The 12,649-nt window shown below is 43.6% G+C and overlaps 1 protein-coding gene across 1 annotated transcript in view; it reads left to right on the top strand.

The window, feature by feature from the left end:
* Nucleotides 1–9,934: 9,934 nt before the first annotated feature.
* The window catches only part of B4GALNT3 (beta-1,4-N-acetyl-galactosaminyltransferase 3), a 92,543-nt gene continuing 89,828 nt past the window's right edge, over nucleotides 9,935–12,649 (top strand). The window contains exon 1 of the mRNA XM_063134532.1: nucleotides 9,935–10,082. Within this exon, the coding sequence (XP_062990602.1) occupies nucleotides 9,935–10,082 (148 nt within the window). The remainder of the gene's footprint in view (nucleotides 10,083–12,649) is intronic.

Here is a 12,649-nt window from a genome sequence, read left to right as displayed (position 1 = left end):
ATGTATTATATCATATTTGCCTATACTGGCAACACAGCATATGGACTATACTTTTGTCTGGCTTCAACTGGTTTGTAACTATTTACCAAGTAAATACATAGAATAATAACATCTTGAAAGAGCAAAATATGTTATAATGCTTGGAAGTGCCTTAGAGGTGTGTTTTTGTATTTGTGCCTACTACCCTGTACTTGTCAATTTCTTGAAATTCAGATTTTATAATATTAAAACTAAACTGAAACCCTTTTCATTAAAAACAGAGTTGTGTGGTGCCTTTAAGATTAACAACTAGTGTGGTCTAAGCATTCAGGGATTAGAGCCCACCTAATCCACAGCAGTCCGTGTTACTTAGTTGGCAAGAGACGTGTCTAGAGGGAAGAAATGCAAACAGTGTCACTAAAAGGCTATGTAATGCAAGAAGTACAATTTGTGACATTAATATGCAAAGCTCAAATGTATACATCAGGAGTAGAGAATGCCAGGCCTGGGGAGGGGGGGGCAAATATTCTCTTCCTGATGTCCCAATCCAGCTCTTACACTTTCCCCCCAACTTCTCATACTAAGCACATAAATGGAAAGTTACTGTGCTGTTCCAATAGAAAAATAATAAATCAACAGTAATATAAAAAGCTTTACGCTACAACGGTAGTGTAAAGCCTTTTGTTAGGTTCTACTAAAAGGGTGAGAAGTGTGAGCTCTATAAAAGTCTTTAGATATGAGGGAGATGTTTCAGGGCACTGGAAAAGCCTGGCGCAACGTAGCCTTTGAATTGGATCCATACTTAGTCAAGCTTACGGTAGACCCTCTGAAATCAGTGGGGCAAGTTAGTCATGAGTAAAGTTCCATTGATTTCAATGGGTATACTCTATAGGCATGACTATATCACTTGATTGGTAACTCACCCTCTCTTATGGATATTTCTTTCTGGTTTTGCTGTTTCTCATTTTGAATTTTGCTGGTTGATGTTTTGTTTGTAATTATGTTGTACTTGATATATATAATTGGCATCTCTGAGGGTCCACATGGTTGATAAAAGTGGGTTAAAATATTTTAATGAATAAAATTAAGTGCCCTGTGTAAGCAGTCTATAAATCCCAATATAGTCTTCCACTTAAGAGCTCTGCTGAAGCCAGACGTTCTTAATGCAATGTTCTTAAAGCAACAGGATGTTACAAGATAAAAAGCAGTACCTACCAAATGTCAACCTATCTAGAGCTGGTATAGCCAATTCAGACATAACCATTTTCCAATTCAGAAAATATTCTTATAGGAAAAAGAGTTGTGGGAAGCCATCACCAATTGTGGTCAGGGCGGGCGTCCACACACATATTCTTAAGCACATGCCTGCAAGTCATAATCAATTGTGGCCAGGACCATGGCTGACTGATGGCTGACCTTTAGGTCTAGCCACCGTCTGAATTCCTCACAATGCCCCCAGTGTAATTTTGCTCTGAGGCATGGTGGGGAATTAAAATGGCAGCTAGACCCAGTCCTCCAGTACTGCTTAGAACACTATTGCCCTCCAATACCAAGTAAACCCACCAGGGCCCACTAGCAGCACTTAGCCCAGGGCCCCTTCAAATCTCCTGCCAGCCCAAATCATGGTTACTAGAGCAGGTATGCTCTGCTAAATAGACACTTGTGCAGTCAAATGTATTTTACAGTTTTTCCTATAAAATGCTTTCCTAGTAGAAAATTATTTTTATTGATTGATTTTGTGTGTTCTGTTAATTATGGATTTGTGTGTGTATGAGTCACTTTGAGACTGTATTTTTCCAGTGGGAAGTGACATATTAATATGCTTCCATCAATTCTTGGCTCCTTTAGAAGTCCTCTTGCACTTTTGGAATGCGTATTCTCTCTTTGAGTGATGCTGGTTTGCTGATAGCTGAACAACAGTGCTGGCAGACTGTGTCTGAAATTTTCATTTCACAAAAATACCACCCTTGGCTCTAAAGCTTTATTTTGTAAACGTACAATTATTGCTTTCTGTAGACTAGGAGCTGTAAAGGCACAGAAGTACGCAGATGGGTTTCTTTGTATGATCAAATATGTTGGAAAGCATTATCTCAGTATTCTGTTTTCACAACAAACCAGTATTAACAGATGCTTCTGATTAATTTTTCAAGTATAAACACCCAACCATACTCTTCTTTAGATGATGCATGTAGGAGAAGCACTCAAATGATTTTTCAGTCCTACTAGCAACATAAGGCAGACACCCCAACTTAGTTGAACTTAGATCCCACTGAAATCAATGGGTCATGCTAGTTGTGGTTTAATCTAAGACCCATTAATTTCAATGGCAACCAAGGCCAATGAATGTAGTTTGGATCCAAACCCAATAACTATTTTCAAGTTGGTCCAATTGATGTTGCCTCCATCTGTTTGGAAACTTCTGTGGGAAAAGGTGGCATATGGTCTACTGCCTAAATAACAATTGAGCAAATCACCTAGTGATTTAGAGTAAAATGCAGAGTCCATTATGCTTACTCACCAGAGAATACTAGATTTTAGTTCTGATTTTCAAGATCCGCAGAGAATACCTCCCTCTGCAATGACACTATCTAGGGCAGCTGTTTTCCAGAGAGACAACAGAGGATGTCAAACAAGAATTAGACTGCAGGTACAAAATACAAACTTTTCTTGACTGTTGCTCCTCTGTTCTGGTGCTCGCTTATACAGGAGATTAGAATAGCTTCAAAGCTTCACTTCCTACATGTGGAGAGTTGTCAATGACATAACATAGACGCTTTGACACACATCCTAGGAAGAAATTAGCCAATAGTAAAAGGGAAGGAGGAAATTCATCGGTTTTTCTCTGTGTTGTACGTTTTTTGTTCAAAAAGTAAACACATTGCACTTGGAACAATCTTTATGTTATGGGCTCTGCTTTCATCAAGTGCATCCAGATGTGCTTAATCAAATAACAGAGTTGGTTGCTATTTGTGCAGATGACATCAGCTGTATGTCTTATTAGTGATCAAGCTGTTGCCAAGACAAAAGGACTCTGCAGTAGAGCCCTCGCCAAATAAGGGTCAGTATTTGCATGCCATCCTTTTCCACAGTGAGATCTATTCATGTGTAATGAAGTCAGAGGTGCCTGAGAAGAGGTGAACAGCTTAGAGCTATCCCTAACTACTTGTATAGCATGTGAAAAAATGCTGTTTTGCATCATTCTTGCAGACTCTCTGCAGATAGCTCTTCCCCTTTTCTCTGTTCACCATAATAACTGCTAGTGACTTGCCAGTACAAATCACTTTATTGTTTAGAGCCACAATATACTTAGAGAAAAAAGAAAACAATGACAGCAACAGTACAATACAATCACAACTTTATATATACAGAAATACAGATCTCATGCGGTCAGAATCAACCGCTGTAAGCTGTTTGAGACTTGGGATGTATTTTCCTCGCTGCGAAGGCAAATTTTGCTACCTGGGCAGTGATAAAAACATCAGTGCCAGAAAGAAGAGCACATAACTGTTCTAAGATTGGTCTATTTGTTAGGCACTGGAGAATGATAGGAAGAAATTTATGCTTAGGATGGTCATAGAGGGGGCATCTTAGTACTGTATTTCTTCGATTCTAAGATGCTATCGATTGTAAGACACACACTAATTTCAGTACCACCAACAGAAAAAAAAGCTTTGATTCTAAGAAATAATAAACACACCCGCAATTCTAAGACTCACCCTGTTTTTAGAGATGTTTATATGGGGGGGAAAGTGTGTCTTAGAATCGAAGAAATACAGTAAGTGGGAAACATCCTCAACCTCCCCAGATGGTATTTGAGGGACTGGAGTATTGTCAAATCGTTCCTCCAGAAAAGCATTAGACGTGCATTGTAAACGCAATGCTGAAAATGATTTTCTTAGAAGGGCTACAGTCACAGTTATAAAGTAACTCTCCAGACTAAATGACATTTTATACAACAGGAATAGTGACTTGCCAGTAGAACCTCCACTGTGTATACGGGCAGAATTTACTTGAAATCTACATGGACGGGAATGCTAGCATAGACAGCATGGTGTATCATAGTGGGGGAGAGACCCTCTTTTAGCTCAAGGGCCAAATTCAATTTAAGGGAAGCCCTCAAGGACTGTATTCCGGTGGTGGTGTAAGGGGCCAAAAGTGAATGGGATGGGGCCATATCAGCATATTTTATCTTAAAGGTCTTGTTGCCAGTAGCTAAGCCTTAATAGAGGCATTTCAACCTTTTAGAATGGGGAGGGGGGAAGACTGGGGAAACCAGCAAATAATCAGTAGTTGGGAACATTACTATAAATAATGGCACTAGAGATACCTTTATCCACTTGTTCTTCTACACTGCTTTGGTTACTCCTAATCATGGTTGTCTTTTGCTTATTCACATATTTTATTAATTAATTTAATTTTTATACTGCCCAATAGCCAAAGCATTCTGGGCAGCTCACAACAATACAATTAAGTTCTGTGATCCTTTCTTAAGTGTCTGGTAATCAATGGAGGATTAAATGAAATTGCAGTCTATATTGTGCAATTAAACAAGGATATGCTATCTAGTCCTGCCTCATTTCCTCCAAGGGGGAGAATTTATTCCTAGTATTTCCTTTCTCTAAGTGAGAACCTTCTGAATCTCCCTGTGCTTGAAACACAACAGCAGGCAGGCATGCTAGTGTGCCGTGGAACGAGCTCCTAAGATGCATATATAATTACAGTATACATGGAGATGTGGAACTACGAAGAAATGTGGGGCAGTGGCGGGGAAAGAGATATTCAGAAAAGAAAAGCTGTCTTCTAACATAAGTTGGCTCATACTCTGACCATATGTTGAGCCATTAACAGGACCAGATGTACACAGACAGCTGCCCTAAAGTGACTGGGGGCCGGGGGTGGTCATGTATATCCAGGCTTAGTCTTAAAGACATGTGTAGGGAAGTGGGGAATGGATGGTCGAAGAGATGAGCTCTTATAAGACTGAAATATGGTAATATGCGAGTCTGATACTGGAGCTTTACCAATTGCAGGTGTCTGACTCACATCTGATCACCCTGGCATTACAAAGCTTCACATCTTCAACCACGTTCTTCTCAATTTCCAACAAACTTTGTAAAGATGCAAGTGGGGGGAAGGTTACATCATAACCAGTATCAGGAAGCTGCCTTATGCTAGTGCAGGTTATTTGTCTATATAACCACCAGATGTTTTGGACCACAACTTCCATCAACATCCACACTTGGGGTGATGGGAGCTGTTGTCCAACACATCTGAAGGGCACCAGGTTAGGGAAGGACTCTGTTCAGACTGGCAGCAGGTTTCCAGGGTTTTAGAAATTTCCCATCATCTTGTCAACAGGAGATGCCAGATATCATTGAAGTGGGGACCTTCACCTAACAAATAAACTGTGCTACTCCACTTTGCTATGGCCCCTTCCATGAGATCCCTCTTCAAGTTGCCGGAGCATTATCCCGGCCATCTTTCTTGCCACGACATCCCAAAACACTAGGGGGCACAATCACTCCTTTTGTTATCAAATAGTAGTGTGTGTGTGTGTGCGTGTGTGTGTGAACTATGTTTGTTGCTTATTGGTCATTTTATTGAACATAACGTTCATTCACAGTGTGATTTTGTTTGTAACTATTTTTCAACAAGCATGTCTCTTAACGGTCCTTGCCAGGCCTTCCTTAAGTCTGTCTGGAGCTTATGAGAGTTTAATTCTTCTACCTTTCCTACTCTAATAGAACAGCCAAAAAGGAGGGTGATAGGGCATGCTTTCTTGTTTGAAGATTGTCTGTCCTGATAGTTCCTATTTGTAGGTTACTGCTGTCTGTGGGTGAGAATAGTAGTACTCCTGGTATAAAAGTCTGGTCAGTCAATGTATCATTGGTTTCACATGCTCCTGAACAGTTTTCTAATCCGGCCACTCTGGGCAGTATCCCACGCTGCCCTGCGCAACGTCAGGACCCACGGCTACCACAACGGGGAGCTAGTGGTTATTAAAGCAATCTGAATCGAGAAGAAATGCTTGTTTCTGGAACAGGCCAAGTCAGTGGAACTTGCAGAAGGGAGCTCTGCTGACCTGGCTCAATCCAGGAATTAGCATTTTCACTAATTTCAGGGGTTCCTTTATTTATTTAGAGTATTTTTATCCCACACCTCAGCCAAAAAGGCTCCCGGAGCGGCTTACAATAAGTCAGTACAGAAGACAGTCCCTGCCCTCAGGCTTACATTCTAAAAAAAAAAAGACATGACACACGAGGAAAAGGGGATGGGGAGGGAAGAGGGGGGGAAAGAAATTAAGGAGACTGTTTAGCAGGACTGATAGGAAGGCCCTGCTCCCCCCTCTCATCTCCCAATGGAAGCAAGACCAACAGCTCCTTCTACCCCACAGGGTCAAGATGACCGTTAGCCCTGGGAAGGGGCGCAACTGAAGCAGGCCCTGATGTTCTCTGCCTGCTCCCATCTCCTTCGTTGCTGCTGCTTCCCCACAGGGACAAGATGACCGTTAGCAAAGCACTAACTTCCCATTGCACAAGTGTTGAGCTCCAGTGGCACAACACTATCAGCAGGAGCACAGCAGTCTCATTAGACAGCGACCAATGTATCTCTAGTCACAAGAGATATTTATATTTGAAACAAACTTCATTCTATATTAACCCAACACACACCCTGGTGTACTCTGTGCTGGTGTACTCCAAAACATTTAGACACTTCTCCAAATGTTGCATAAGCTAATCCTATCCAATGTATTTGTACAGGTTAAGGACAGGGGAGGGGAATGACTTTTAGTCCAGAAACCAGATTACATCTCCCAGATGAAGCCAGTGGGCCAAATTACATCAAGTGGACAGGCTCTCTCTCAACCCCCCTCCCATGCTGTCACCCATCCTGCCTCACTCCACCCTCTTTTTAACAAAAAATTATCCATGTAGAGAGAAGCAGAGAGCTCTGTGCTTCTCCCTTCACAGAGAAAGGAACTAGGCTGGAGCTTGCAGCTGATCGTGGCCCAATTGCAGTGCAAGCAACACTGGAAAGGACTTAGCTAGCAGTATCCAGCTCCTGCAAACTGCAGCCAGGTGGTATGTGGTAATCCCAAACTTATCTCTGATGATTGGAGATAAGAAAGGGATTCCCGTTTATACCAGTCACCTTCTGATGGAGATTCCTCTCCCCCACAGGGGGTGAGGATTGAGGTGCTCGATCTTCTGCCAGCCAGACTGAGTTCCAGCATGGGCTGGAGGCTGCCCACCCCTGGATAAGGAAGATGAAAAGGGAAGAACTAATTACTGTGCTGAATCCTCACCTATTTTGTGACATAAAACTTGGGGATTCAGCATGATTAAGACACCACTGTGCTGTAGTAACTCCTTCCCATCCAGTTTCTGCTGGAGGATGTTGCCTTGCCCTCTCCTGCTGTTGTCTACCCATGGGGGAGGATCAGTGAGATGATGACATTCCATGCCATGATACTACTCGCTTCTTTTTTGTTTTAGTATTTGTCATGTTGGTAACTTTCCTTTCTGCGTGAAACATTGACAATGCTTGATGACGAGTCCAGCATAACTTGAAAGCTTGCATAGCCCTCTAGCAATAGAAAGGAGTTCAATGAAGTCACTCCTTCCAATGCTGATCTCGGCTGCAGAGTGCCAGCAGCTTTGTAGACAAAACAGTACCACTGAGCAATAGCAGGAAGGTTTCAGTATGCCCAGGGAAATCTGAGGTTTGCGGAAGTACAGAAAATATTTTTTAAACCACTATATAAGGGATGTTTCCCATGGGGGAAAAAGAGGTCTGTGCGTGGATGTGCTCATATGGTGGGGGGGGGGAGGCAAGGGGGGAAAGGATGAAAGACAAAGGATTTTGTAGCATTAATTGGGGCAAAGGAGGCAGAGGCTTACTTTCTGTACCACCTCTATTCCCCCAGTGGTACAGTTAGATAATTTTAGTCCCTAGACATAATGGTCTTGTGTGCATCCCTATGAGATGGCCATGTGTATTACTTCAGTTGCTAAGCACATAACTAACCTTTCTCTTTGCCCTCTAACCACTGTTCCGTGCTTTACAACTGCTTCGTCTAAACCTAGGAGGCGGGGTTGTTTCTGGGTTAAACAACCCTCAAATAACCCATGGGCTGAGTTCGGATGACACCCTAATCAACAGATGTTTCCCATTCTGTTCCTATTACACACACACACCCAGTTGATTAGCATGTTGTCTGAACTCAGCCAAAGTCTGTTGTACATGGGTTACTTGAAGGCTGTTTTACCTTCAACAACCCATTGCCCAGATTTGGACAACGCAGGAAGTGGCAACTGCAGCTTGAATAGGTAGTGTAGTACATGCGGGTCGCCATTTTGAATATTAAACACCTGGTGAGGAGTTGCCTTGGTATATTGTGTTGTGTGAACCCAGGTGGCTGAGGGTTGAACACCCTCAAATAATCCTACAATACACCATGACTGAGTTCAGACAACACACTAATCAACTGGAGTGGGTGGGCGGGTAATAGGAACAGAATGGGAAACAAACGTTTATTTGTGTGTCGTCGAAACTCAGCCCATGGGTTATTTGAGGGTTGCTTAACCCTCAAACAACCCTTATCACTTGGGTTCAGATAACACAAGCCACAGCTGAGGCTTGAACAGGCCGCACAGTGCCAGCAGGTATCACAGCTCCTCGTGGCTTGAATAAACCATGGAAGGCTGCAGTGGTCATGCAAATCCTGTCAATGTATGCTACTAAATGAAAACAACAATCATGTGTAATCCTATGCATGTTTAGACAGAAACCACCACCCCTAAAACTTCCATGTAGGTTGGGGAATTCTGGGAGTTGTAAGACTTTTTTTTCTATCTAAACATGCACAGGATTGTGCTCTTAAGTTTGTGTGTGTGACCAAACACTTAAGCTAAGCATCACGGTGGCCAGTTCATCAAGAGAATTCAGACCTTAGTTAAAAGGCAGGTGAAGATTTCTGTTTGTTTTTGTCTGTGGAGGGGAGGGGGGCTGCTTTACAGACCCTGCTTCTCACAGCCTACAGTTTAGCTTGGCAATTCTAACTTCCTCGTCCTCCGTTCCCCCGATTCTTTATTGATTCCTAAAAGTCCTTGGTTCCTTGAGACGTGGGGACCACACTAGAGGTTCTAATAATGATCGCCTTGGCGTAGTTGCGCCTGCTGTTTTTCTTTACTTTTGTGTAAACGCGTGTGGTCCGGTTGGGGAGTTTACGAGCTCCCCACCAGCGCGGGAAAAGCTTCGTTGCAGACTTGCTTGCCGTAGTCCCCTATTTCTCTCGGCTTTGAAAGTGCAGCTCGGCAGCCTGGTGCGCGCCTGCGTTTGCAAGACGCAGCTCGCTAGCATCCCCACCACTTTCCCTGCTGTGCAATGGGGTTTTGCAGCGGCTCTGTTGATTTTTCCGCTGTGGTGTGGGCTCTGCCTATTATGACCACGGGCTCCACCTACCTGTGGCTTAGCCTGCTCTTAAGTGCCCTGCCCTTCGCCCCACCAGTCTCAATGGGCACTAGCCACTTCTGAGGGGAAACTAGCGTGGAGGCGGGAAACAGCCTGCACTTGGGAGTCCGAAGCCAGCAGGAAACAGGGAGGCGGACCGGGCTTAAGGGGGGCAGCAAGGCAGAAGGCGGCTAGTGGTGCGGGGGTTGAGGGCGGGGGGAGGCTGACGGGCGCCACAAGAGGCTCCTCCGGCAGTGCCGGGGCGGAGGGACAACATTGCGGGCGCCTTTGAGGGAGGAGGAAGCACAAGAGGCTCCCAGAGCGAGGAGAAATGAAGTTTTGGCGGCCCGCAGTTGCTGCAGCAGCGGCGGTGCCCAGGCTGAGGGGATCCGTCACGGGCGACGAGCGCCGCTCCTGCTGAGGGAAGGAAGGAACCACGGAGGGAAAAGCGGCGGCGGCGGCGGCGGCGGCAAGCATGTTCTCCGGCTTTGACTGAGGCGGGATGAGGAGGCGCCCGTTGCAACTGAGCAAGGTGCTGAGGAGGAGGTTCCGCCTCTTGCTGATCTTGGGGCTGCTGGCCGTGGGGCTCTGTGCAGCCTACTTGGAGGTGGTGGCGCTGACCGACGGGGGAGGACACCCCTTGAACCGCAGTGAGTTGTTTTCTCTCTGTGTATGTGTGGAGAAAGGCTTTGGGCTTCTCCAGAGTTGGGTGCCGGTGGCCTATTCCTGAAGGGTAAAAAAAAAAAACCCCTGCAAAGGAACCTGTTTTAAGTGCCGCCGTGATGAAGGCGCGCGAGTGCCTCTGGGCATGTGCAGGAAGCCTTTCCTGTTTCCGCGCGGGCGGGGCCAGGGTTTCCACATGGGATCAGGGCGAAGGGAAGATGAGCTTCAGTCCATGGCACTTTCCCGGTGTGATGCTTTCTGAAGATGGGGGAAGCAGTGCAGGCTGTGATTTTGCTGATCTCACAGACGTCTGTTTTAGTTCTGACTGAGGCAAAGGTTGGGGACCAGGTTAAAATGTCTTGTGCGTCTATGAACCGGTACGGTGGGGTGGTTAAGAGCAGGAGCCGATTGATTTATTTAGGAAGCCGATTGATTTGTTCGTTTGTTACTTGGGTTTATAGGCTGCTTTTCAAAATAGTCTAGAATCCCTTCTCCCTCACCCCCATCCATCAACTCCGTATAGTGGTTTACTCAATAAAAGGGGAATGTATGTGAAATGTTTTGAGCATTTATGAAGAATGCTATGTAAATGTTATTGTTGTTAGTGCTAAAACACTGTATTCAATTCTCTAGTCTAACACACGTTTGGACATGCCATTTGAAATTAAGTGTAGGAATGTGAGGATATTCCTTGAGGATAAATTCACCTTGGTCAGTCTTTTTTGTGAACCGCCCAGAGAGCTTCGGCTATTGGGCGGTATAGAAATGTAATAAATAAATAAATAAATAATAAATAAATTTCTCCAAAGAAGTTGCCCCCCAAAGCATGATTAAAGAGCATGCATAGTGAAGGCATCCCAAAGGCACAGAGGAATTTAGCCAAAATGTTGACTTTGCCAAAGGCTGGAGTTGTCTTCCTTGGAACTAAATGCCGGTTTAGCTGATTCTTCTTTCACCATGGGGGTGCCTAAAGGCATGATTAAGAAATAGTTCTTAAAATTTGCCAGCTGAAGGTACAGGTGTATAATTTCCCATCAGATGTTGGTCTGAATTAGCATATCTAAAAGTGGCACAAGTTGACTAGTTATGGGGTGTTTTAGGATGTGGGGGATGGTGATGATGTTAACACATAAGGGTGGCAAATCTTAGGTTAATTAACCCATGTTTTGCTGGGTTGTTTTGCATATGCAATAGCTGATCAGAGGTTGCTCTGTGGCATCCAGACCTGGACTCTATAGATTAATTGTGGGCTATGCAACCCACAGTTAACCTAACAACTAATTGTAGGTTAACTGTGGATTGTTTAGCCCATGGTTAACCTACAACCTGCAACTGGAGGTTAAATATATGAAATGGTAGCAGCACATACTGCAGAAAATTTTGTGTTAAACCATGATTTGTCACTGTTATGTGCAAACTGGGTTGATGTCTTGCATCCTGCCACTTGGGATATAAGTCTAGTAAAATGGACTTGTATAACTAGATATGAAATGGGAACATAAAGAAGGAAAAATCAAAAGATGTCATGCATTTTTGTCTATGCCTCTTTCTTACATAGCCAGAAATGTTGGATTTATACTCAGTTCTGACGGAATAGGTTTGCTTTCACACTCTTTCACATTCCACCCCCATTCAATATTTTTTAAAAATACCAAGGCCACCATTTTAAACACACTTCTTAGAGACTAAGCTCATTGAACAAAGTGTGACTTAGGTCTGAGTAAACATGCATAACATTCACTGTTTTAATCTTTGTAAACCGCAGAGAGCTTCGGCTATGGGGCGTTATATAAATGTAATAAATAAATAAGATTGCTCTGCACATGCATAGGTTCTTGTTACTCCAGTGAAACAGGTTTGTGTGGAGGCCATGAAGGGGTGAAAATTAATTTGATGTTTTTTGCTGCTGCTGCTGCTGCTGCTGCTGCTACATTTCAGACAGTCTGCCAAAAGTTAGTTTGCTAGAAACCCAATTGTCAATGTAATTCCTTTAAAAAATTTGTGATTGGTGATGATCCTAAATGCCATCTTTCTGCTTTTTCAATCTTCACTGGGTTTTTATGGGGGGTGGTCTTGTTTCACTCTGTTCAGTCACCCTGAGTTGATATGCCATAAGTTGACTTGCTGTAGTGAATGGCCCACTATGCATCTAGATTGTAGGCCAGCTGACATTCGGAAGACAGTCATAGTCTGAAATGTATATTAAAAACTGAAATAGTGAGTCAGATGGGCCTTTTGTTCAACTACATCATTTTGTAATTGCAGAAATTCCTCGTGCAGTTGGGGAAATAGTGGGCAGAATCTAACCTGTGTTTCTAGCATGGCTACCACCTGATGAAAGAAATCTTGTTTGATTAACAGTGCAATCCTGTGCATTTCTACCCAGAAGTAAGTCGCATTAAATTCAATGGCACTTACTGCCAGGTTAGTGTGTATAGGATTGCAGTCTAAATTAAATTATAATTTAATTAATAATTCCCAATACTTCTTGAATATTCTCATCAAGTTTTTCTTTGTAGCCAGCATCCTTTATCTTTCACCACCTTTCTTGTTA

This window comes from Elgaria multicarinata, chromosome 9 (assembly GCF_023053635.1).
Source record: "Elgaria multicarinata webbii isolate HBS135686 ecotype San Diego chromosome 9, rElgMul1.1.pri, whole genome shotgun sequence".
NCBI classification, from domain to species: domain Eukaryota; kingdom Metazoa; phylum Chordata; class Lepidosauria; order Squamata; family Anguidae; genus Elgaria; species Elgaria multicarinata.
This window is presented reverse-complemented; position numbering and strand designations above follow the sequence as displayed.